Here is a 22,249-nt window from a genome sequence, read left to right as displayed (position 1 = left end):
TCAACGGGCATCCATTTTGTGCGTTTGTTGGATTCAAACACGGCGTGCTTGAAAATTCTGGTTCGCAATGTGTGTTCTCATATTGAGACACAAAATAAAATGAATGGCCAGAGAAGCATAATTCCCGTACAGACATACGCTGGGAAATAAATTAATAATCCGTGTTTAGGTGGCACTGATTGACTCAATATCCGGCCAGTTCAACACAACAATGCACGTCCACCGAGCTGCTTGGTGACCACGAACATGGCACCAATGGCGCCAAGACGCTACCACCCTGTGGCAGAGCTGGTTCAAATACCTTATTTTCATTACAAAATCTCTACCGACAAAAAGGGATGACTAAAATAAATGTCTATCTGATTTTTGGCTGTGAGTGAAGCAGAAAAGTACCGTAAAATACCGGGCAAACGCCCACTTAAAATATAGAAATAATCGCGAGAGAATGTGGAATGGGCGGATGCACGGTATTCTATAGTATGTACTATGTTGAACTAATAGAACACTTTTTTTAGTTTAGTTCACACAAATGAACTGACAGTGGCTGAAGGAGTGCAAGACTATTAGCTTTTTTCTTTTTTGTTAATTAAGGAAGCTTTCAAAGGTGAAGTTTAATGTTGCGTTCTTAGTAGTCATAAAATTACTCAAATTACCGGATTGTCAACGACAACCTTTCAGCCGGGGAATCGGCTTTCGCCAAGAGGTCAGCTTCTTCTGTAAAAGAGGCCCAACCAGGGACAGCAGGTGGTCAAATCTGCAGATGATACAGTTTACAAAATCAACACCTACGCCTTTAAATTTTTACGCTAAAACAAACCCTCGAAGAGCATATGCGCCGATTTTGCCAGCTCATTTTACAGTCAACCTCATTAATTATGCTAATATTTGCATCTTTACGTCCTACTTTACGATGAAATCGCTGGTTGAATGCTAGCAAATTAAGTCATCACAACCGTGTTCTCCAAACCTACAAAGTCACCTTGTTAATTCGGAACACGGCTCCGCAGAACTAATATTGATTTAAATTAACATATTTCGGAAGTTGCCGGTTTGAGAAGTCTTGGTAATGCACGTCTGTGCACAACACGAGCGCCGACATGGGCCACTTCTTTAACTCTTTCAGGCACAGAAGTTTGTTTTAGCAAAAAAACGGAACTTTATTGATTAAACAGTGAACTACGGACAAGAAAACTCGTTTCTGGCAAAAAGAGAAAATTAAATCAGTGTAGATGGGAATATATCGGGTGGTCAGTTCAGGTAACCACCATGCTCGAAGGGCATCCAAAATCACTTCCTGTGGAAATTCGAGAAGCAATTTTTTTCTTTCCTAAGGCAGAGTGGGACGCTGCAGGTTTCGCACATCCATGTTGTTCTTGTGGGTTGCACTTTCGTGCTGCAATTTGCACACCTCCGTGACGTGCATTTCTTTGGCTGGTGCTTGGACTCAGTGTCACGGATGATCGGGGCTACGTAGGGCTTTGACTTTTTCAGTTGGACAGTCTGGTGGGTTGATGACTTTCGCTTAGAGCTAGAGCCAACTTGTCCTTCTGCAGTCAATGATGCAATGACACTTCTGCAAAAGTCTTTGAGGGTCATCTTTTCGGAATCTTCAAGTTCTTTGAAGATTATGAACGCATTCACAACGCAGCAATTGAGAAAATGGAAGAAAATCCTGTGCCACCACTTCCGTGATTTTCTGTCAACCTGGTATTGACCTTTCAGTTGATCAAACTTGTCTACGAAATTCATATTGCGGTTGTAGTCTTGCAAGGCTGCAGGGCAGGGTACCTTGCTGACAGTTCCGTCCTTGTTTTTTCTGTCAACTTCGACTTCATCTGCCGGGTCATGGAAGTTCGACAAGAGGTGAACTGTTCTCTTGTCCTTCCACTTGAAGCAGCACAGGCTCTCATCACTCACTGAATAGTCTGTGTCCCCTCTTGTCATTGATTTGTCGGCTTGTAATTTCGGCTAGTGTCTTCGGTTTGGTTGACTGTTTTGCATGCATAGATGTCTGCCTCTCTCAACTCCTTCAGAAAGTTATAGCTGGTAAAATAGTTATCAAAAAACACCCGGTGGTATTTACCAGCGAGGCCTTGACACATGTTCTTTACCACCTGCGCGCCCAACTCCTTTTGGACGCCGCTTTCCGATCTTCCGGAATAGATCTCAAACTTAAGATTGTACCCAGTACACAGCATCCAGACCTTGTAGCCGCGCTTCACCGGCTTTTTCGGCATGTACTGTTTCAGACAACTCCTGCCCTTGAACTTAATCATCGATTTATCAATCGCCACAAACTCCGTGGGCAGGTAGTTGTCTGCAAAGGTTGTTAAAAGCTCGGTCAGAAGTGGCCGCACCTTGTGCAGCCTGTCGAAGTCAGGGTGACCCCTTTGGGGCTGCAGGACATTGTCATTCAGATGAAGGTGTGATAAAAACCAACCAAATCTGTTCACTGTCATCAGTTTCGAGATGAATGGATCATGAAGGTCAGGTGCACTGGACCAGTAGTCCCGGTAGCTTGGGCTTCGTTTGATTCCCATCAAAAGATTCAGGCCCAAAAAGCAACGCATCTCTTGTTCCGATGCAGGTGTGTATGACTTGCGGTCCTGCTGAGCATACAGGTTGGTTTGAAAAACCACGCTTTGCATCCAGGATGGGGTCCACAAAAGACTAAAAATGCCAAATGGACTTTTGTCCTCAAGGTCCGTGATGTGACTAGGAACACCAGGCTCAGACAAAAAGGCGAGTGGCGGACACATCCGATAAGTCGCACTCCACACGGGAATTTTTGAGATGGTTACTGGCGGGTCGTCATCCGTTTCTGTGTCTGAGGTGTCACTCACAGTGTGAATGTCCTTTCTTTTCATTGGCGAGTTTTCTTGAGGAGTTGCACCAGAATCATCATTGGCATCATAGTCGGAATCACTGTCACTTGACTTATCTCCTCCTACAAAACTGTCGCAGTCGCTTGGTATGTCCTCATATTCTTCCTCTGTAACAGCAAACAATGAGAATGAGCACTTTATTTTTTACATAATTTGGCTACATTTTAGACCTCATTTTAGACCTCAGCACACTGGTCATCGGATTTGCAATGAGAAAGCTCAAGTCACTTCAGGCATGGTGGCTACTTCTGATGACCACCACATGCAACACAGAGACGCTAAGCCATAATGAAGTGCCATAATTATTTTCTTGCAGATTATATATTGTACACTCACATACTTTCTTTTTTGCTGTTATCAGTATTGTAGAGTAAGCACTTACCTTCTAATTTTGTAAAAATCTTTTGGGATCAAACGTGGGAGGCGCCATAGCAGCCGGAGAGTGTCAACAAAACTTTTTTTCCACGTGGTTGGAGCGCGCAAGGAAGCTAGAGCCATCTGGTGTAAGCAGTGCGAAGCTCGAGAAAGAGGCACTGGTGGTTTCTTACCCAAACCACCATGCCACAAGGGGGAAAAATATTGAAATGGTGGTATGAGGTGCTAACCACCGTGCTTGAAAGAGTTGAAAACCTGCCATGATCGCTCGCGAGTTCGTAGATCGTGAACTTATTTTCATGTCGAAGCGCTGAAACCAGGAATACCGAAAATGGTCCATTCCAGCGGCAATCTCGAGTTTGGTAATCGACGGGTCTTTGAAGACATTGCTCATCGCTCAATAATAAAATATAATAATAAAATATTTATTACGGCTATTATATTTTGTACACTCACATACTTTCTTTTTTGCTGTTATCAGTATTGTAGAGTAAGCACTTACCTTCTAATTTGTAAAATCTTTTGGGATCAAACGTGGGAGGCACCATAGCAGCCGGAGAGCGTCAACAAAACTTTTTTTCCGCGTGGTTGGAGCGCGCAAGGAAGCTAGTGCCATCTGGTGTAAGCAGCGCGAAGCTCGAGAAAGAGAGGCACTGGTGGTTTCTTACCCAAACCACCATGCCACAAGGGGAAAAAAAATATTGAAATGGTGGTATGAGGTGCTAACCACCGTGCTTAAAAGAGTTGAAAACCTGCCATGATCGCTCGCGAGTTTGTAGATCGTGAACGTTTTTTTCATGTCGAAGCGCTGAAACCAGGAATACCGAAAATGGTCCATTCCAGCGGCAATCTCGAGTTTGGTAATCGACGGGTCTTTGAAGACATTGCTCATCGCTCAATAATAAAATATAATAAAAAAATATTTATTACGGCTGAGGACAGCCGCGACGCCGCAGAAAGGTAATCGGGTAAAGTTTGAGGTACGCACCTCTGACGTGTCATCCGGAAATATGCGAAGAAATCACGACCGTCGTCGAGACGCAAGTCACGGACCAGATGGTGAAATTCTCCGAAGGTCTCCCGCGGTCGGAACAAGAACCGAACCCATTCCCGAGGAGGACGCGTTGTTTGGCTGAGCAGCAGTTGCGCTGCAGCCGTCGACCGCGCCACCAAAGCCCAATTTGTCCCCCTGCCCGCACAAGCAATGTACCTTCGCACGCACTCTAAAAACACGCAAAGCAGAAGCTCGTGCAGCGGAAGAGCCGACGACGGTGAGGTACCCGACGAGTGCGCGTCCATGCCACTGTCCGCCATTTTAGCAAGGAAGACTTGGTTTTTTGCTATTGGCTGATGGCAAAAGCTGTGGCAGGTTTTCTATTGGCTGTTCACGGCGAGCGGCATGAGTCGGATCCATGTGTGTGTACATGCAGCACGCACTGGTTGCAAAAGTCGTACCGGTTGCAGCGGTCGCTGTGGACGCAGCTGCATGCAACTGACGTGTGTGAACGGGCCTTAAGGACTTTATGAAGGAGCAACCCCTTTTCGGTGCTAGCACAGCTCATTGTACCTGGCTGCAGCTGCCCTGATTGCCTTCATTGTAGCATTGTCCTGAACAAATTGGGCAGACTTCCTGTATGGGTGTTTCTGCAGCCAGCCTTCTTTTGCCAGTCTTGTGAGTCATTGTTTGTGACTCACATAGTCTGAGGACATTGCTGTCTTTGCTTAGCCCCCCAGGCTCTCCCTTTGCTTTGCCCGGTCCCACTTCCCATACTCCTTGTTTATCACAAAGGAAACCTTGTGTTGGTACAAGAGGTGGGCTGACAAGAGAACCTCCGTGACCTCTGACACGTTGTTGGGGATCATGGTGGGGAATGCCCCAAACATCATGGCTCGAGGGTACCAAGAGACCAGGTCATTCATCTTGGAGAGGCGCACTGGACCGGTTTTAGTGTCCTTCACCCCATCCATGGCCAAGCCAGGGTGTGTGGAAATGGTGCACGGGAAAGTCACAGTGTTGGGCTACTTGGGGGAGGACCTGATTTTGTAGTGAGCCACCAGGGCCCTGAAGTCTGCTTTTGACTCCTCTCGCATAGCCTTCTCCATCTTGGTCACATGGGCCCCTCTAAGGAGGCCAATGATGACCACGGTGTGCCGGTTGAGATAGGAAGCGTCATGGTGTTGCCGGTACAGTAAGCTGGGCCCTTCCTCCTTCAGGGTTCTAGCCACCTGCCTTGTGTCAAAGCCCTGAAATTAAAACTTTTGGTTGATGCTCTCAAAGAGCCCAACGTCAGTGTCGTAGTCTCCCACCTGCCTTATCACGTCAGCCCAACTGTGCTCTTGCACCTCTGCTGCGTCCCCCCCGGCAACCAGGTCAAATACCTCCAAGAGCTGGCTGATATGCGTGTTTTGTTGTCATCAGGCAGTGGCAGACGCTGCCCGAACAGTGGGTGGTGAGTGGGCTCATTGAATCGGCGTGTCAGGGCTTCTAGCTGGGCTCCCTTCTCTTTGAGGATAGCCTGTAGCTGAGCATAGGCTTCAGCCTGTTCTTTGTCAGCTGTCTTCTTTGGGTTCTTGCCCTTGACCTTTGCCGATGCGCCTGAGTGGCCCGGCTAGTCAACAACCTCCTTACTGGCCTCACTCTTGGCCTGCTCTGGCTCCAGCTTCTCAAGCCAGCTCTCAAGCATGGCTCTGGCCACCTACTTCTGCAAGTGGTTCTTCTCATTGAACCACTGTTGGAAGTTGTGGATGGGAGCCCCTTCCTTCTGCAGCCAGTTGTCGTATTCTGTCGTGAGGCTCTTTTTGATATTTTCGGCTGCTCTGTTTTGCTTGGATCTATATCCAAGTAAGCTCTTAAGAGGACTTCAAGCTTGCTGTGTCTGGCCATTTCCACAGTTGGGTCGCACTCCTAATCTCAAAGTCAGTTGAAAGATTGACGTTTGAGATTAAGGGTGGGGCCTTTGTGCAAGCGCTTTCATTCTTCTGCAGAAGGGAGCAACAAGTGCCAGAGCAATCTCTATTGCAATTTGTTGCTGATGTGGCACAGGCACTTGTTGTTTGCTTTTTGTACTTGGAGGAGTGGCTTGCACCCCTGACCATATTGTGTTAAGAATTGATGTCAGGGTTTCTAGAAATTCAGTTATTGTTCATTTTGTTGGGCGCAATTATATTTTGTCATATCAGTAAGTCGTAACCAGTTGCCATAAGGCTTAGCACGACCACATTATTACATGCAAAGTAAAGCAACTGTTTATGCCTAAGGGTTTCTGATCAGCCAGCTACTTTATCCAAGGTGTCAAGTAAGGCACTGCCTTGTGAATCACAGGTAAACCATCTTAAGCTTATTAAGAACTTTAAATAAAAAAAATACACCTATGTTAATGTGTCATGGTGCCAACTTTGAAATGCAAGGTCTGGTTTCAGTTCCTCCCACAAGAGGATGCTAAAATATTAAAAGTTGCTGCCACCTGGTGAGCTTAAACTGAACCTTGTTTACTCAAGTATACAGAAAAGCAAAAGTATGAGCTAATATATATTTCAATGGGAGTCGGATGTTGTTGGCCTATAATTGTGACCATGGAGTCATGCACCCTGCTAGTGGGCTAATGTGCCATCGAGTACTACCAGAAAGGTCTAATGGCCCAGCACAGAACTGCAGCAATGCAGGTGTGCTGCAGTTGCATGTTAAGCGCCGCACTGCGCCGCACCGACGGCCGTGTCACGTTCGCATGGTCGTGTCGGTGTGGCTGCACTACGTTTGCCTGGGACTTCATGCGGCGTGGCACCGGTGCGTTGCTGCACCAGCTGCACTGTCGGAAGGAGACGATGCAGGTCCTCACTATGGTGTACTAGAATACTGGGCAGTGTGGCAAGCACAGGCAGAGGGGGGGGCTCTTTCAGCGATGACTGGATTGGTGACTGCGAGGGGGCGCAACGTGTCGCAGGCGTGCTGCCGGAGTGTGGAGCGCAGTTAGCGGTAGCGCTTGGCTGGCTTGGTGTTCTGCACGGGTTCAATTGTTTGGTATTGTTTTGCTAACTCTTTACGGTACTTTTTATTCCTTTTGTTTCACATATTATTTATGGTGCGTTCGTTGCCGAATGTTTTGCACGAGACGTGCATCCTCGGGCAGGCCGCCACTGTACATATTACCACGCACGTCGGCGAGCAAGCGCGTGCGTGGCCGAGTGGTTATCGCACTTGACTCTCGTGCGGTAGCCCAGGGTTTGATTCCCGGGAGCGCCGCGTCTTTTATTTTCTTTCAATTTAGATTTCTCTAATTTCGAGAACCGTGTTGCTTGTTCTAGGTTAGAATGTTCTACGCGCCGAATCTTCTAGGCCGATTGTTCCGGAAGTCCACGCGTGTACAAAAGGGGCCCCGCGTGGCGAGCCAAAGTCAGTCTCGCCCCAGCGTTCGACACTGCTCTTACGCCGACTTCGATCCCCGCGACGCTTTGGTGTTATCTTCTATTCTCCTTTTATTTTTGGGCACAAGTTCGCCCCATTAAACGTTCAGTTTACTCAGTCATCCGCCACCTCATCACTTGTCATTCGTGACATTTTGGTGGAGGTGCTGGGTATTGCATTCTATGCCCATTGAGTGTACCCCTCCGAAGACATCCCGTCCCAGCGACGTGCTCGGCCCCGGAAGGCTACCCTTCGCTAAAAACGCTGAAGCTTGGAAGAAGCAGTCGTACCAAAGGTCAGTCCCCCAAGCCTGCGTCCCGCCAAGAATTCCGGTCGCTTTTGCCACGACAACCAGCTTTGCCGATGCACCGTCCCTGACGTGAAAGCCTGTCGCCCCTCGCTCCACGCCGCGGAATCTAGGCACGGCAACCCCTTGAGGTGGAGTTGCTGATCACGACAGACGCCAAGATCCTCCACGAACGTCGAAGGGCCCCCACGAACGCTACCAGAGACCGAAACGATGCTCCTGCAACGGTGTCCAACAACCTAAACGTCGTCATCGACAGCCACGACGCGTCAGCTTTTGTGGACACTGGACCAGACTACCCAATCTTAAGTGGGAGGCTCTCCTGCTGCCTTCGAAAAGTCACGACGTCGTAGGATGGACCTCAAATACAAACCGCCAGAGGGCACCTCTTCACACCAGTCGGGAGATGCACTGCTCGCATCGAGATTCACGGTGAGACGTGCCGTGTGAAGTTCGTCGTTCTGCAAGACTGTTCGAGGGACGTTATCCTCGGAATGGACTTTCTCTGTGAATATGGCGCGGTCATCTACCTCAAGGCAAACCAGCTGACGCTGCGAAAGCCTGTTTTGCTGCCGGCGGAGACAAACACAACGTCAGTCGCGATCTGAGTTATCGCCGACCATGTGAACCTACTGCCGCGGTCGAGTGTTTTCGTCACCGTCATAACCGACGCAGCCATGCATGGTGAAGCTCTTCTGGAAGGCAGCGTCCAACTGCTCCTTGAGCAAGGAATTGGCATCGCACGAGGCATGACGGTTCTCCAAGAAGGACATACAACTGTTCTTGTGTCAAACTTCCGAGAGGAGCCGCAGCACCTAACAAAGGGTACCACCGTGGGCCACATCGAGGAGCTTCAGGTGCCAGCCGTGGTCACCGCAATCTCCAAAGAAATCTTGTCGTCACAGCAGAACAGCATGTCGCCGCCACCGCCGCTTGACATCGACTCCCAGCTCCTAAGTGCTGGCAACTGGTTGATCTCGTCGAGTACAGTGACTGTTTTGCCACATCGTCGAAAGTTCGCCAAACACCAATGGCGAAACATCACATCATTACCGACGACGACGCGCTCCCTGTCCACCAGTCGCCGTATCGAGTCTCTTTAAAGGAAAGGAAGGTGATTCAAGATCAAGTCTAGGAAATGTTCAACGACGACATCATTCAACCCTCAAGAAGTCCGTGGGCGTCCCCAGTCGTCCTTGTAAAGAAGGACGGAACCCTGCGGTTCTGCGTGGACTATCGTCGACTGAACGCTGTGACGAAGGGCGTCTATCCGCTCCCTCACATCAACGATAGGTTAGACCAACTGCACCATTCCAGATATTTTTCGTCGATGGACCTGAAGAGTGGTTACTGGTAGTTTGAAGTCGACGAACGCGTCCGGGAGAAAACTGCCTTCGTCACTCCCGACGGTCTGCACGAATTCAAAGTGATGCCGTTCGGGCTTTGTACAGCGCCAGCCACCTTCCAGCGTGTCATGGACACCGTGCTGGCCGGTCTGAAATGGCAGAGCTGCCTCGTCTACCTCGACGACGACGTGGTATTTTCACGAGATTTCGACGAGCACTTGAGACGACTTCAAGCCGTGCTTCAAGCCATCAAGACCGCCGGCCTGTCACTTAAGCCAACAAAGTGTCGATTCGCCTATGGTGAACTTAAATTCCTTGGCCACGTCGTGAACAACAAAGGTGTTGTCCCTGGCCCCGAGAAGACCCGCGCCGAAGGTGCATTTGCGCCGCCATCTGGCAAAAAGGCCGTAAGAAGATTCCTCGGACTCTGGGCCTACTACAGACGATTTGTTTGGGACTTCGCCGAGCTGTCTGCACTGCTGACGCACCTCACGAACGACGCTGTAAAGTTCGAATGGACAGAAGAACACCGGCGGTCATTCAATGAACTGAAACAAAGACTGGAGACACCCCCGATTCTTGGCCATTTCGACTAGTTCGCTGATACAGAGGTCCACACGGATGCCAGTAACACTGGACTTGGCACGGTGCTAGTTCAAAGGCAGGATGGGGCAGAGCGAGTCATCGCGTATGCGAGTCGGACGTTGTCTAAGGCGGAGAGGAACTACTCAACAACTGAAAAGGAGTGCCTTGCTGTTGTCTGGGCAATAACAAAGTTTCGCCCATATTTGTATGGAAGTCCTTTTTGCGTGGTCATGGACCACCCCTCACTCTGCTGGCTTGCGAATCTGAAGGACCCCTCCGGACGCCTCGCCCCGTGGAGCCTACGACTGCAGGAGTTCGACATGACCGTTGTGTACAAGTCCGGCCGGAAGCACAATGATGCCGAGTGCCTGTCGAGACCGGTGTTGCCTGTATCGAAGACGACGACGATGAGTGTTTCTCGGTGCTTTGGACGTCAGCGACATGGCAACACTCCAACGAGGCTATTCTCAACTGCGAGTGCTCATCGAGCACTTACAGGGACAAGCGAGTATGGTTCCCCGTGCTTTCTTAAGAATTCTGAATACCTTCTCCATGCAGCAAGGGGTGCTGTACAAGGAGAACTTTGCCAACGACAACACAGCATGGCTGTTGGTTATTCCTGCCAGCCTTCCAGACGAAATCTTCCAAGGATGCCATGACGACCCAACGGCTGGACACCTTGGCTACAGCAGGACGCTCACCAGGATTCGAGAAAAGTACTACTGAGTATGGTTCCTCGTGCTTTCTTAAGAATTCTGAATACCTTCTCCATGCAGCAAGGGGTGCTGTACAAGGAGAACTTTGCCAACGACAACACAGCATGGCTGTTGGTTATTCCTGCCAGCCTTCCAGACGAAATCTTCCAAGGATGCCATGACGACCCAACGGCTGGACACCTTGGCTACAGCAGGACGCTCACCAGGATTCGAGAAAAGTACTACTGACCGAGGCTACCGAAGACCGTTCAAGTCTACATTCGATCATGCCACGAGTGCCAGCAACGCGAAAAACCGCCGACGAAGCCATCAGGACTTCTGCATCCAATTACTCCCACGTCCAGGCTGTTCCAGCAGATCGGAATGGATTTACTTGGCCCTTTCCCGCCGTCGACGTCGGGAAACCGCTGGATAATCGTTGCCACAGATTATCTCACACAGTACGCTGAGACGAAAACCCTTCCATCAGGTACGGTGTAGAAGTCGCCAAGTTTTTCATAGAGTTCATTGTCCTCCGGCACGATGCCTCCGAAGTCCTCATTACAGACCGTGGATCATCGTTCATGGCCCAGTTGACGCAAGAGATCCTTCGTCTCAGTGGCACCGGCCACTGTCGAACCACTGCGTACCATCCGCAGACAAATGGACTAACAGAACGGCTAAACAAAACTATCGCCGACATGATCTCCATGTATGTCGACGTAGAGCACAAGACTTTGGACGAGATGTTACCCTACATCACGTTTACTTACAACACGGCTGTGCAAGAGACAACAGGAGTAACCCCGTTTCAGCTGGTGCATGGCAGAAAAGTAACGACCATGCTCGAAGTAATGCTACCCCACGAACCAGCTGTTGATGGGATCCCCGACACTCAGGTGGTTGCTCAACGAGCCAAAGAAGTTTGCCAGCTCGCCCGACACCAAATTCGACATGAACAACATATCGACGCTACCGGTACAACCTTCGCCAGATCGACGTTCGCTTCAAGCCCGGAGACCGTGTCTGGGTTTGGACCTCGACACGGCGACGTGGTCTAAGCAAGAAACTCCTGAAGCACTACTTCGGACTTTACAAAGTGCTTCGTCGACTCGGGGATCTGAACTACGAGGTGATGCTGGAATGCCGGACAGAACACGGACTTCGTCACGCCGCCCTTCACGACTGGAAGTCGTCCACGTTGTGTGCCTCAAGCCGTACTACGCGCGATAAGACTGTGAACTGTGATCTTGTGCAACGCTTGATAGGATTGTGCTCTGCCAGCTTCCATATTTTCCCATTCTTTTGTTTGTCTCTTTCTGTTTTTTTGCCTTTCATGTGACATCGAGATGATGCCTTTTTAAAAGGGGGAGTAATGCCACGCACGTCGGCGAGCGAGTGCGTGCGTGGCCGAGTGGTTACTGCACTTGACTCTCGTGCGGTAGCCCAGGGTTCAATTCCTGGGAGCACCGCATCTTTTACTTTCTTTCAATTTAGATTTCTCTTAATTTCAAGAATTGTGTTGCTTGTTCCAGGTTAGACTGTTCTATGCGCCAAATCTTCTAGCCGATTGTTCCAGAAGTCCACGCGTGTACAAAAGGGGCCCCGCGTGGCGAGCCAAAATCAGTCTCGCTTCAGCGTTCAACTCTGCTTTTATGCCAACTTCGACCCGCGACACTCTGCTGTTATCTTCTATTCCCTTTTTATTTTTGGGCACAAGTTTGCCCCATGAAACGTTCAGTTTACTCAGTCATTCGCAACTACTTCCAATGGCTTGCAAAGGCATTTCAAGCACTAGCCTTTATCATATTTGCTAATACTACGTCAACTCTTTGAGCAGAACTGCGCAAATAGTTAAAAAAATTTATCCACTCACCAGCTCTGACCAGTTAGTGACCCGAGCTGGTGTGTGGATGAATTTTTATTTATCCACTGGGCGCCAGCTATCGATATGTGCAGGCAGCAGGGTGCACAGATAAATTTTTATTTATCCACTGGGCGCCAGCTGTCGATATGTGGCGGGTACCAGGGCGCCTATAGTGTTCTGTGCCTCTACAATCCCAAGCGTGAGGTCATGATCTTGATGAGCTTCGACATCTTCAGGATAAATGAGTCACTCTTTTCCGCTGGGCCACAAGACCTTTTAATTTCCTTGCGGTAAAAAAGAGGCCTCTTAGCGCCTCCTCACTCAAGAGACAGAGTGCTGGGCCAACCCTCATCTTTTCAAAGCCGTTTGGAAAAAGATGTGCTTTGCTGATGTGTAGCATAACCTTCAATGTCACATTTTCACACTCACTTCCCCAAACCTTTCTAATTGCATATGTATAAACGCTGCAGAGGACACTTCAGTGTGTTGAAGCTAGTTTCTAAGAACTGTTTCAGCAAATTCTTTACCAAGTAAGGAAAGCCCGAAAAAAAAAAAAAATGTAGAGCACAACTGTCATAAGCCGCACTTGCACCTGGTGCTTGTGGCAGAGCCTGCATTACATGAAGCGGAGTCTCCCTGTCACTCCTTTTAATGTTGCAGGACCTTGTCTTAAGCCGACCGAACTCGAGAGGAGCACGAAAAAGGGAACAGGCCTCTTTGCAGAACTGGTAGCCATTGTTGCACCTCGGCACAAAACACGCCCTGTCTCTCTTGTCCTGCCGTCCCTCCGTTGTTGCACGCATTGTCTACATGCCACTGTACGACGCCGACTGCAATCAAATTCATTTAATCATAAAAAGAAAATACTGCAGCGAAACAAAGCATGGACGCAAACCACGCGAACACAAACTGTATGACAACACAACAATCCGAGTGGGAAGGAGCATGTCAAGCACGCCTAGCACGCGTTTTACCCGCAGCCCCCCGTGCCGTCCTTACGCGCCGTCATCACTGCGCTGACCTCCTCCCTCCGCTGCCTCTTGGCGTGGACGACACACTGCCCAGTTCTGGTACATCATATCCTCGCACTGCGACCTTCAGTTAACGCTCTTTGCTTCCTTCGGCACTTCCTTTCTCTTTCTCACCTCGTCGTCGGTCTTCCTTCCACTTCTCGTGAAACATGGCGGCCCAAGAAAGCGCGATGTCGGCACTACTATCTTCTTTCCCTCAAGCTCTCTGCTCTTTCTACAATTCTTGCAGTGACGACGGGCGTCGGTTTTTTACTTTTTGGGAAGTGTGTGTGTGCGATGCTGAGTTAAGTCGGCCGCAGTGATTTGAGTTACAACGACAATGACATGCAGTGATTTGAGTTACAACGAAAAAAGGCAGCACCTGCTCTCCCCCTCCATAATGCCTTTTGGCCCTGAGGGTATATTCAGTAAATTAATAAATATTGGCACTTCGGTTAATTTTTATTTTGAATATTCTTCAGATTGGTAAACCATAAAATAGATACAAATACCTAGTATTTGCTAAATATTGCTCTCTGAAAAAAAGGAGTTTGCGAGGCTGACATTTTTGCCTTCAACTACCCAGTTTTCTCTTCGAACAATAGATAACTCACTTCGTCTAGGTCCCGGGAACAACAAATAAGGGCCGCCCCCCCCCCCCCCCCCCCCCCCCCCCCCCTCCCTTACAGAAATGGTAAAATGGAAAACACAAGGAAAAAATGAAACTTTGAAGCCAATACAGCACTCAGAATTCTAGTTGTCACAGAAGATACATGGTTATGTCTCAATAAAATAAATTCATGATCACAAGGAATCTCTTGCTCTGCACATGCCAGTTATTTTCATGATCTAGTTAAATTGATCTATTGTAGATAATCTTGCTGTGAATATGTTGAAGTGGGTAGTGAGCGACATGTAATAATTACAAAGTGCATATATTAATCACTTAAAAATTATTATAAAGATTATTTTCATAATGCTTGAATGCACTCAAAGGCACGACAGAGTGAAATTATTTCTAGGTTACCATATGTGGCTTTGGTCTTCTCTGGATGAGCAGTGTGGTGCCCTTTTCTGGCCTTAGGTGACTCGATCTTCCACTGCATCTCGCCTGCTTGGGTGATGGCCTGCTCCCTGCTGCCATTCTCGTTGTAGTGCAGCGCTGCTACACGGGTCCTACAATAGAAGATGCAGTCGAACAGGTTGTGGTGTTTCTCCCACTGGTGGTGTGTATTTGGGCGTGCTGCTCGCTGTGTTTTCGAAGGTGGGAAACTCGCACCTACAGCATGCGTTTCTTACCTTCGATAACACATTGGTGTCTCAGGAACTTCAAGCATGCAAGCATAAATAAAGCACAACAAAAGGCAAGCACCATGTGCTGGAGTTTGTACATAAAAAGAAAACAATGAATTTGCAAGACCAAAACCAACAACATGTCGCCTGTGGAGTCGCGAGCAACAGACAAGAAATTATAAAATGGTGACAGAGAAACCTGTGATGGATGGTAGTGGCCATTGTAGCAGGTGTTAGCTTGCACCACCAAGTGTCGAACTTCAAAGTATGATGTCATCGTTGAATGAGTTCTAGGCTTTTGTTCACTTTTAGTTTCTGGGTCCGCTTGTTAGGGCACATAATTTAGAGTGCATTTTTTAAAAAAAATGTTAGAATCATGGAATAGCAGTAGACAACAAAATATAATGTTGCATAGCGAAACCGTAGTAATCCTTATGAATCAACTAGCAACGAAAGAACTGAAAGTGTTGTACATCCTTTCTCCATATTTTATTTTTAAATGGTAAGCGATGTGCCGAAATGCACATCACACACATAGGTAGCCCTTTCATATTTTGTCATGATGTAGCACCTAAAGATTTTTTCCTGAGAAATTTCTACATTTTCATACCTGGCAAGCATACCTTTCGGGTGAAATGTGGCCCACTTGGGTGCGAAGCCATTGAGGACCGAGTGGAAGGACTCCAAAGCATACGTCTGGCTGTCAGGGGACCGCTGGCGCAGGTCCTTCAGCAAGGACTTGCTTGTGACCACATTGACGAATCTAACATGTAAAGTGTATCTAGAACAAAAATAAAACACAAGGGCTTGCTGTAGAAAAATGCACTTAATATTTTGTATGTTCCCCTCAAAAGCTAAGGAAATAATATTGTCCATTATTTATTGACGGCTGTCTCCTTTCACATTTGTACCATGTAGAACCGTCAAAGATATGTGAAATGTCCATTCACCTGGAGTCAACCATTCGCCATCTTCGATCGGCTCGTGGAGACACTTGGTGTAGACCTCAGGGTGGCTTGCATGAACGTTGACCACGTTCCTGGTGATGCTTGACCAGGCATCCACAAGCAGGTCCCCGTTGCCCTGGCTTGCTGCAGCACTCCAGTACATGTGGTTGATGGCTGGCTGAGCCTAGTCAGCAATCAAGTCACACTCTTGGCCCTTGCCTGCAGCATTTAGGCTCATGACACCTGCGATTGAAGGAGTTCACAGAGTCAGCCATAGTCTCTCTTGCTCTAACAGCTAGTCTACATGGAAATATTTAGCACCTCACAAAATATTATCATGCCTTTTGTCAGTAATGCTTCCGTTATTTTAAGGGGGGATATGGCCTGGGAGGGTCAACTTTTGAACCCTTCACCCAATTTGGTTCAAATTTTGAGGGTTATTTCAGCACTATGAGGAAGGATAATCTGCCAAGTTTTAGCATTATCGGTGAACTTTACAGCATGCTACGATTTTTACACTTCAGAAAAAAGACACTTCATTAGGAAGTCTATCGTAGAAAAATAATATTAGCTGGTGGCAAACTACCTGCTTCAATGAGAAGAACAATACCCACAGTGCAACCTAGATAAAAAATATATTGCAAAATATTCAATTATGATGAAAATAGCAACATCCCAAAATTAAAAAACAATTCTAAAATTTTCATGTTTCAGTTTTTTATTTTTTTTTTCATGAAGGAGTGTATTTTTTTAGCTGTGAAGTAGTCTATCTTGTTCCCCAGAAAATTTCAGTCCCAGAGAACCTTGAATGATGTCCCTCATTATTCTGAATGTCAAACGATAGCTTTCCTAAAACAAGAATTCCTGTCAAAAAGTGAAACTGAGAAAAATGCGATTGAAGTTTCAACTTCTGTTTTTTTTTTATTTTCGGACGATGCCAGAAACTTGAAATCCAACCGAGTCATTGGTGGCACCTTCAACTTCATGGGCGCATTGCTTGCTGGCAGCAGCTTGCGGCTTGTTCTCAAAATCCGCCTGGGACATAGGTGGCACCTTCGACCTCCAGGCTCTGTTGCTCCCTGGCAATAGCCTCCAGCTTCCGTCTTTTGTGTGCGAGCTTTGATGAGTCCTGTGCCTTCACTCTGGCCTTCACGATCTTCCCCAGAGTCGCCTTGTGGGCATGCTTCTCCTGGTGGCTTCCTGGGGTGATGCCCATCTTTTGGAGCGTCCTTTCGAAACCTTTAGGTCCAAGGTTGAACTCGAGGACAGCTAGGGCGACAGCTGTCTCGACAGTTCGCAAGGAGGCGAACTCCGTCTTGGGGCATCGCTTCCAAATAAGGGCGTTGAAAGACTCGTTCGCATTTTGTGTCATCATGCGGGAGCATCGGAGGAGCAACTCCTTTCGCGACAGCCGGTTGTACACTGGAACAAGCTCTCTTGCAACGTCTTTGGAGAATGCTGGTCTGTGTGGCCGTGGTGTCGAAGGCTTCCCTGCTGCTTCAAGGGCCTTGTGGCGGTTATAATGGCACCACGAATCCTCGCCATCTGGACAGCCCACGTGACGGGGCTCCTCGTCTGTGGAGTACGTGTGGAACAGGCTGGCAAAGATGGCTCGCTGCATCTTCACGACATCAGGCGCGTTGTCCTTCAAAGCGCAAGCATAGTAGTTCGTCAGCTTTTTCATCACTACGTTGGTCAGCTTCCCTTTTCCTCCCAGTCCTTTTTTTGTTTTCTTGAGTTTCTCCAGACCTGCATACATCCTCTTTGCTACGTGATTGATGCAATCCTCCTTGTGGATGTCCTTGTCGTACAGGTCAAGGCTGGACACATGCGTGAAGGCCTTGCTGTCGCCGTCGCACAAAACAGTGACGTACTGCATATTGTGTAGCTCAATAGACCGGCTGAAGATGGTTGCAGCCGCCTGTACCTCCATTGCATTGGACGATCCCTCGTAGTTCTTCTGGCAAGTTGCCTTGTGGGTTTCTGCCCACTCCTCGAAGTGTTCGTCGTCTTCATTGGGGCCCAACTCGCACCCGTGGCAATACTTGCTCTGGACCGAAAAGTCAAGCACCAAGCCGGTCTCCAGTTCGATAGCAACGCCAACTCCGAAGTGCGATGTATGGCCACGTTTATGCCACGTGCCATCGTAGCTGATGCAGACATCTAAACGATCGCTGCCGGCGCTTGGGTTCCCGGTCGGTTGCGCGTCCCTCACGGCTTGCGCAGCGTCCCTCATTGCGTCACTCGCCGCTTGCATCGCCGCATCGTGTACTTTCGCCGCGATCTTCTGGTGCGACTTGACGTGCATCGGGGGCGGAGCGTTGAGGCCCCCGAAAAGATTCGTGAGCTTCGTAAAACTGATGCCACAGTCTCTTCCAACGACGCCGAGACGCACCGCGAGTTCGTTCTGTCGAGACTTGCCAATTGACGGTGAATGCGGTGTCGTGACGATGTCTCCGCAAGTCGAGCAGCTAACAACGAACTGAAGGTTGACGCCAATTCCTTCTTCTCGCAAGCTCAGCAGTTCTCCGTGGCACTTGGGGCAGAGCAAAGCCGCAACAAGAGTTTGCACGGCCGACACACTGAGGAGCCGATAGCCGTCCAGCGGCTTTTCAACGGGAGCGTCTGTCGGCTCCGGGTCGTCCGTAGTCCCCGCGTCAAAATCGAGCAGGCTGAGCTTCTTCTCGAACGTGGTCAGCACATCCGATTCGGAGGAGACAGGAAGCCGATGAGCATTCGGAGATGAAGCTGTAGGCTCCGATGTCCGCAAAGCCGCACTTGAGCTTGAAGATGGTGATGGTGACGGCGGCGGCGGAGACGGCGACGATGGTGCCGGCGGAGACGGGTCCCCGTCCTTTGCGTGGAGTGCCGCTGATCGACCCCTCGGTTTTCGCCATCGAGAACGCCGGCCAAAGCTACTGCGAGTGCTAACCTTGGAGGCAGGCATTCCTCGGCAGAAAAACTACCGGGAACAAAGCTACCGGGAACAAAAAGGGAAAACGAATCTAAACAGCGGCGAAGTAGCGATACGATCAGAAGCGAAAGAAGCAGCCGAAAGCGCGCGTATCAGGCGAACAAGGAGCTACGTCACCGAAGGCGGCCAATCATGAGCCCCGTTTCGGGTCGCAACCAATGGGATTGCTGGTATCACAGTTCCCACGTTTTTTTCGGCTTGTTTGTACGGGGTTCTCCCGGGCCACAGATAGCCTCCAATGTAGCAAGCTTCTATGGGCAGAAACTAGAAGAAACGGCGCTTCCAACGAGGGTAAGATACCTCGGCTGCGTCGAACGAGCGCGGAGTAGGCCTAATTTGAAAATGCCGAACTTCGCTGTTCTGCTCGCTCGGCGGATCGCCGCGCGCAGCCCGCGCGGCCGCGAGCTTGTCGCAAATAATTTTTTGCGAAATAAACACTGCGTATTTATAAATGAAACTTTCTGAAACTATGCTCCAGAATATAGTGAACCCAAATATAATATTTTTTAAAAATGCATTTTTTCGAAAAAAAAAATGGAATTTCGGGGCCGTATCCCCCCTTAATTGGAAACGGGAATTCCATTCTAATTTGGGGCTTTCAGTACCAACTGCCCAGCATATGCGAGCACAGTAATGCGAGCAACGGAAGTAAGGGTACAGAGCAGTGGTGTAGCTAAGGGAAGGGCCTATAAGCTTCCACCTTCCCGCCAAAAAGAAAAGAAAATGTGGATGCTGAGGCGAGTTTGAACTTGCAGGTGTTCAGAGCGCGTATGTCTTGGTTTATGTTACAAAAATTAAAGATCCAATAGTGGATCCTTAGGGAATGCGTTAGCATAACCCTTAGGAAAGCACCACACACGACCCCCTTCGGGAAACGCTTATGCTAAACCTTTCACTTTTCTGTTTTGACTTTCTCTTTTCCTGCTTCTATTTTTGGCTGCATCTCCTTGGCTTCGTTACGGGGTCAGTGTTAGCGTTTCCCAAGGGGGACGTGTGCAGCGTTTCCCAGGCGACATGGTAATGCATTCCTTAAGAATCCACCAATGGATATTTTTTAAATTTTAGTAGAACAAACCAAGGCATACGCACTCCACACACCTGCAAGTTCAGATTCACCCCACCATTTGCATGCACATTGGCTTCCGCATCGTGATGTCGCCTCCCTCTCACCTTTGTCCTTCAATACACTCCTCCATTTTACATGCTGTGCTTCCTTTTTCACTGTTTTGTCCACATACGAACGCCGTAAACTTTTTTCTGTCGTGGGTACTAATGCTATTAAAAGAACAATTTCTGGCAGCGCCACTGGTACACAGGGTGAAGCAGTCTGATATAGCAGCATACCACAGTTCCAGCTCTATTTCAAACATATTGTGTTAAAAAGCAAAAAAAGAAAAAAAGTTATAATTAAGATTGTGGACGTAAAATATACAAAAATACAGAGATTTTTCAGAAATTTAAAGCCACTTCTCTTTTTCGTTCAGGAAGATCTACAATGGGAAAGATGTCTATGTATCCACAGGACAAAATGTAAAAGCTTAGTGATACTAAGCAAACAAATACTGCTCACATATATGGCAGGTTCACCTTGTTAGAAAGCTTGCTTACATTGAACATTCCCACCCAATGACAAAGGGCTCTGTTTCCCAACAAGTAGGGCATTGCGTGAGTCGCCAAAACCCCACTTTTGCCATGTTGACGAGCAGTGTAGGCTGTTTGTTTGCAAAGGTGAGCTGGTCCAGAACAGATGACATTTACTTTTAGAGACATGCCAGACATCGAAGAAGTGGAGTATGGCCGGCTCTTTCTCCCTCAGGTGCTTTGCAATGGAGCGGTGCCTGTCGGTGGTTAGGGACCGCACCGTGAGCCCTTTGTCCCTTGTGAAGGCCAGGGAGCGCAGGAGTCCTTCCTTCTCCATATGCCCACTGCAGCGGACCGCCTCACACTGCATAATCACCATAAAAAGGAGCAAATCCTTCTCAGTTGCTGCAATGATTATCCTGTCTACTGTATATATTATTCATGTATTCTGCAGCCTTAAAAGTTCTGCACTATTTGCTTTTTAGATACAAGAGGTGCGAACACCTAGCTTCGGACAGAAATTTCGTTTCAGAGCTCTGTTTAATTCCGTAGTAATACATTCTAGATAGAGATGCAGAAATAAATTGAAAGGACAGGAAAGGTTTGCAGCAGACAGTGGGATGGCCATAGTATCAAACATGATATTTTATTTTTTTCTGAAAAAATTGAATTAAAAGGATAGCTAGCAGGGAGCATTTTTTAGAATCGCTGCGATTGACAAAAAGCAAGGAAGCTCTGCCTTTTGCCACAGGAGCGTTGAGTCACTATCATTAGTTATAATTAGGGTGTGTACTTTCCGGTGTTTATTTGTGAGAAAAATCGGCGGATGTTTTTCGGTGTTTATTTATTCTCAAAGCACCGGTGTATTTCGGTGGAACGTCTCACGACTAGGCTAAAATCGGTTATTATCGGTGGAAAAAAATGCGATGGATCACAGACAGAGAGTTCCAATTTTATTCACATATTTCATACACTTCTTCTCTAGGAAGAATCTATTTTCACACATGGTTATTATAGTAGATGCAAGCATACTTCGAGAGGCTTGCATCCGTCATGGCAGCACGTTCTTTGCGGTTCAGAACCCGCAATTATGAAAACGCACGCTCCTGTACGGCACGGACGTTGGCAGTGTCTTCCAGGAACCACGGCAGCCTCTGAATACATGGCTTGCACCGACATCACTTGACCAGACACAATGGGGAAAGGGTACGTGAAAGCCTACCCTCCACTGCGTTAACTTTTCCACAAAAGGGGGCCATGGTAAACACAATAGGGGAAAGGCGTGTGAGAGCTTAGCTTCCAATGCGTTCACTAGACGCTTTTGACCGCCAGAAAGGAGGGCAGACTGACGCCACGTGCAAGGCTTGTGTAAACACTGGAAGAATGCAGGATCCACGAGATAACACGTTTGACGAACGTCTACGGGGAAAGGGTTTTGCTAGGTCGGAAACATGCAACAGCCGGTGTTTTTCGGTTTTAACCGATTTTATATTTTTGTCACCGACGGATGTTTATCGGCGTTTTTCGGTTAAAACCGGAAAATACACACCCTAGTTATAATTGAAGGCTTCACTGTGTATCAGGGTGTACTATTCTTCATCCCAGATTTATGGGTTCCAAACAAAAACCACTGAAAGGAGGTGGCTTCATCCATTGCTCACCTCTCCAACCTGCACCTGCTCTAAGTGAAGGATTTTGTTTACACATGGCAGATGCAGGAAGTATGTGAGGTACTTGGTGCTGAAGCCAGGGGAATCGCATCTCCCATCTCCAGCGAGGTCAAGCGGCTGGTTGTTGAGCTCATCCATTAGCAGCTTCTGCTCATCTGTCCACACCTGTAAAAAGCAATACTGAAATATGGGATACTGCCGTATATCTTGTACTTGTTAAACACTGCATTTGAACATGAAAATATGTCATATAAAAAAACAAGTGTCATCATAATCACCTCTTCAGCAGCTGGAACTAAAATTGCCGGCAGA

The 22,249-nt window shown here is 48.1% G+C and overlaps 1 protein-coding gene across 1 annotated transcript; it reads right to left on the bottom strand.

Annotated features, from left to right (window-relative positions):
* Window positions 1–1,287: 1,287 nt before the first annotated feature.
* Window positions 1,288–3,808, bottom strand: LOC115327416 (piggyBac transposable element-derived protein 4-like). Its single transcript, XM_042291416.1, is given in 3 exon segments — window positions 1,288–1,985; window positions 1,988–2,992; window positions 3,763–3,808. Coding segments are annotated over 3 exon segments (1,749 nt in total).
* Window positions 3,809–22,249: the final 18,441 nt, after the last annotated feature.

The sequence above is a fragment of the Ixodes scapularis genome, unplaced genomic scaffold (assembly GCF_016920785.2).
Source record: "Ixodes scapularis isolate PalLabHiFi unplaced genomic scaffold, ASM1692078v2 PGA_scaffold2__306_contigs__length_199485367, whole genome shotgun sequence".
NCBI lineage: Eukaryota > Metazoa > Arthropoda > Arachnida > Ixodida > Ixodidae > Ixodes > Ixodes scapularis.
Note: the sequence above shows the minus strand (reverse complement) of the source record. Positions and strands in the feature narration are given on the sequence as shown.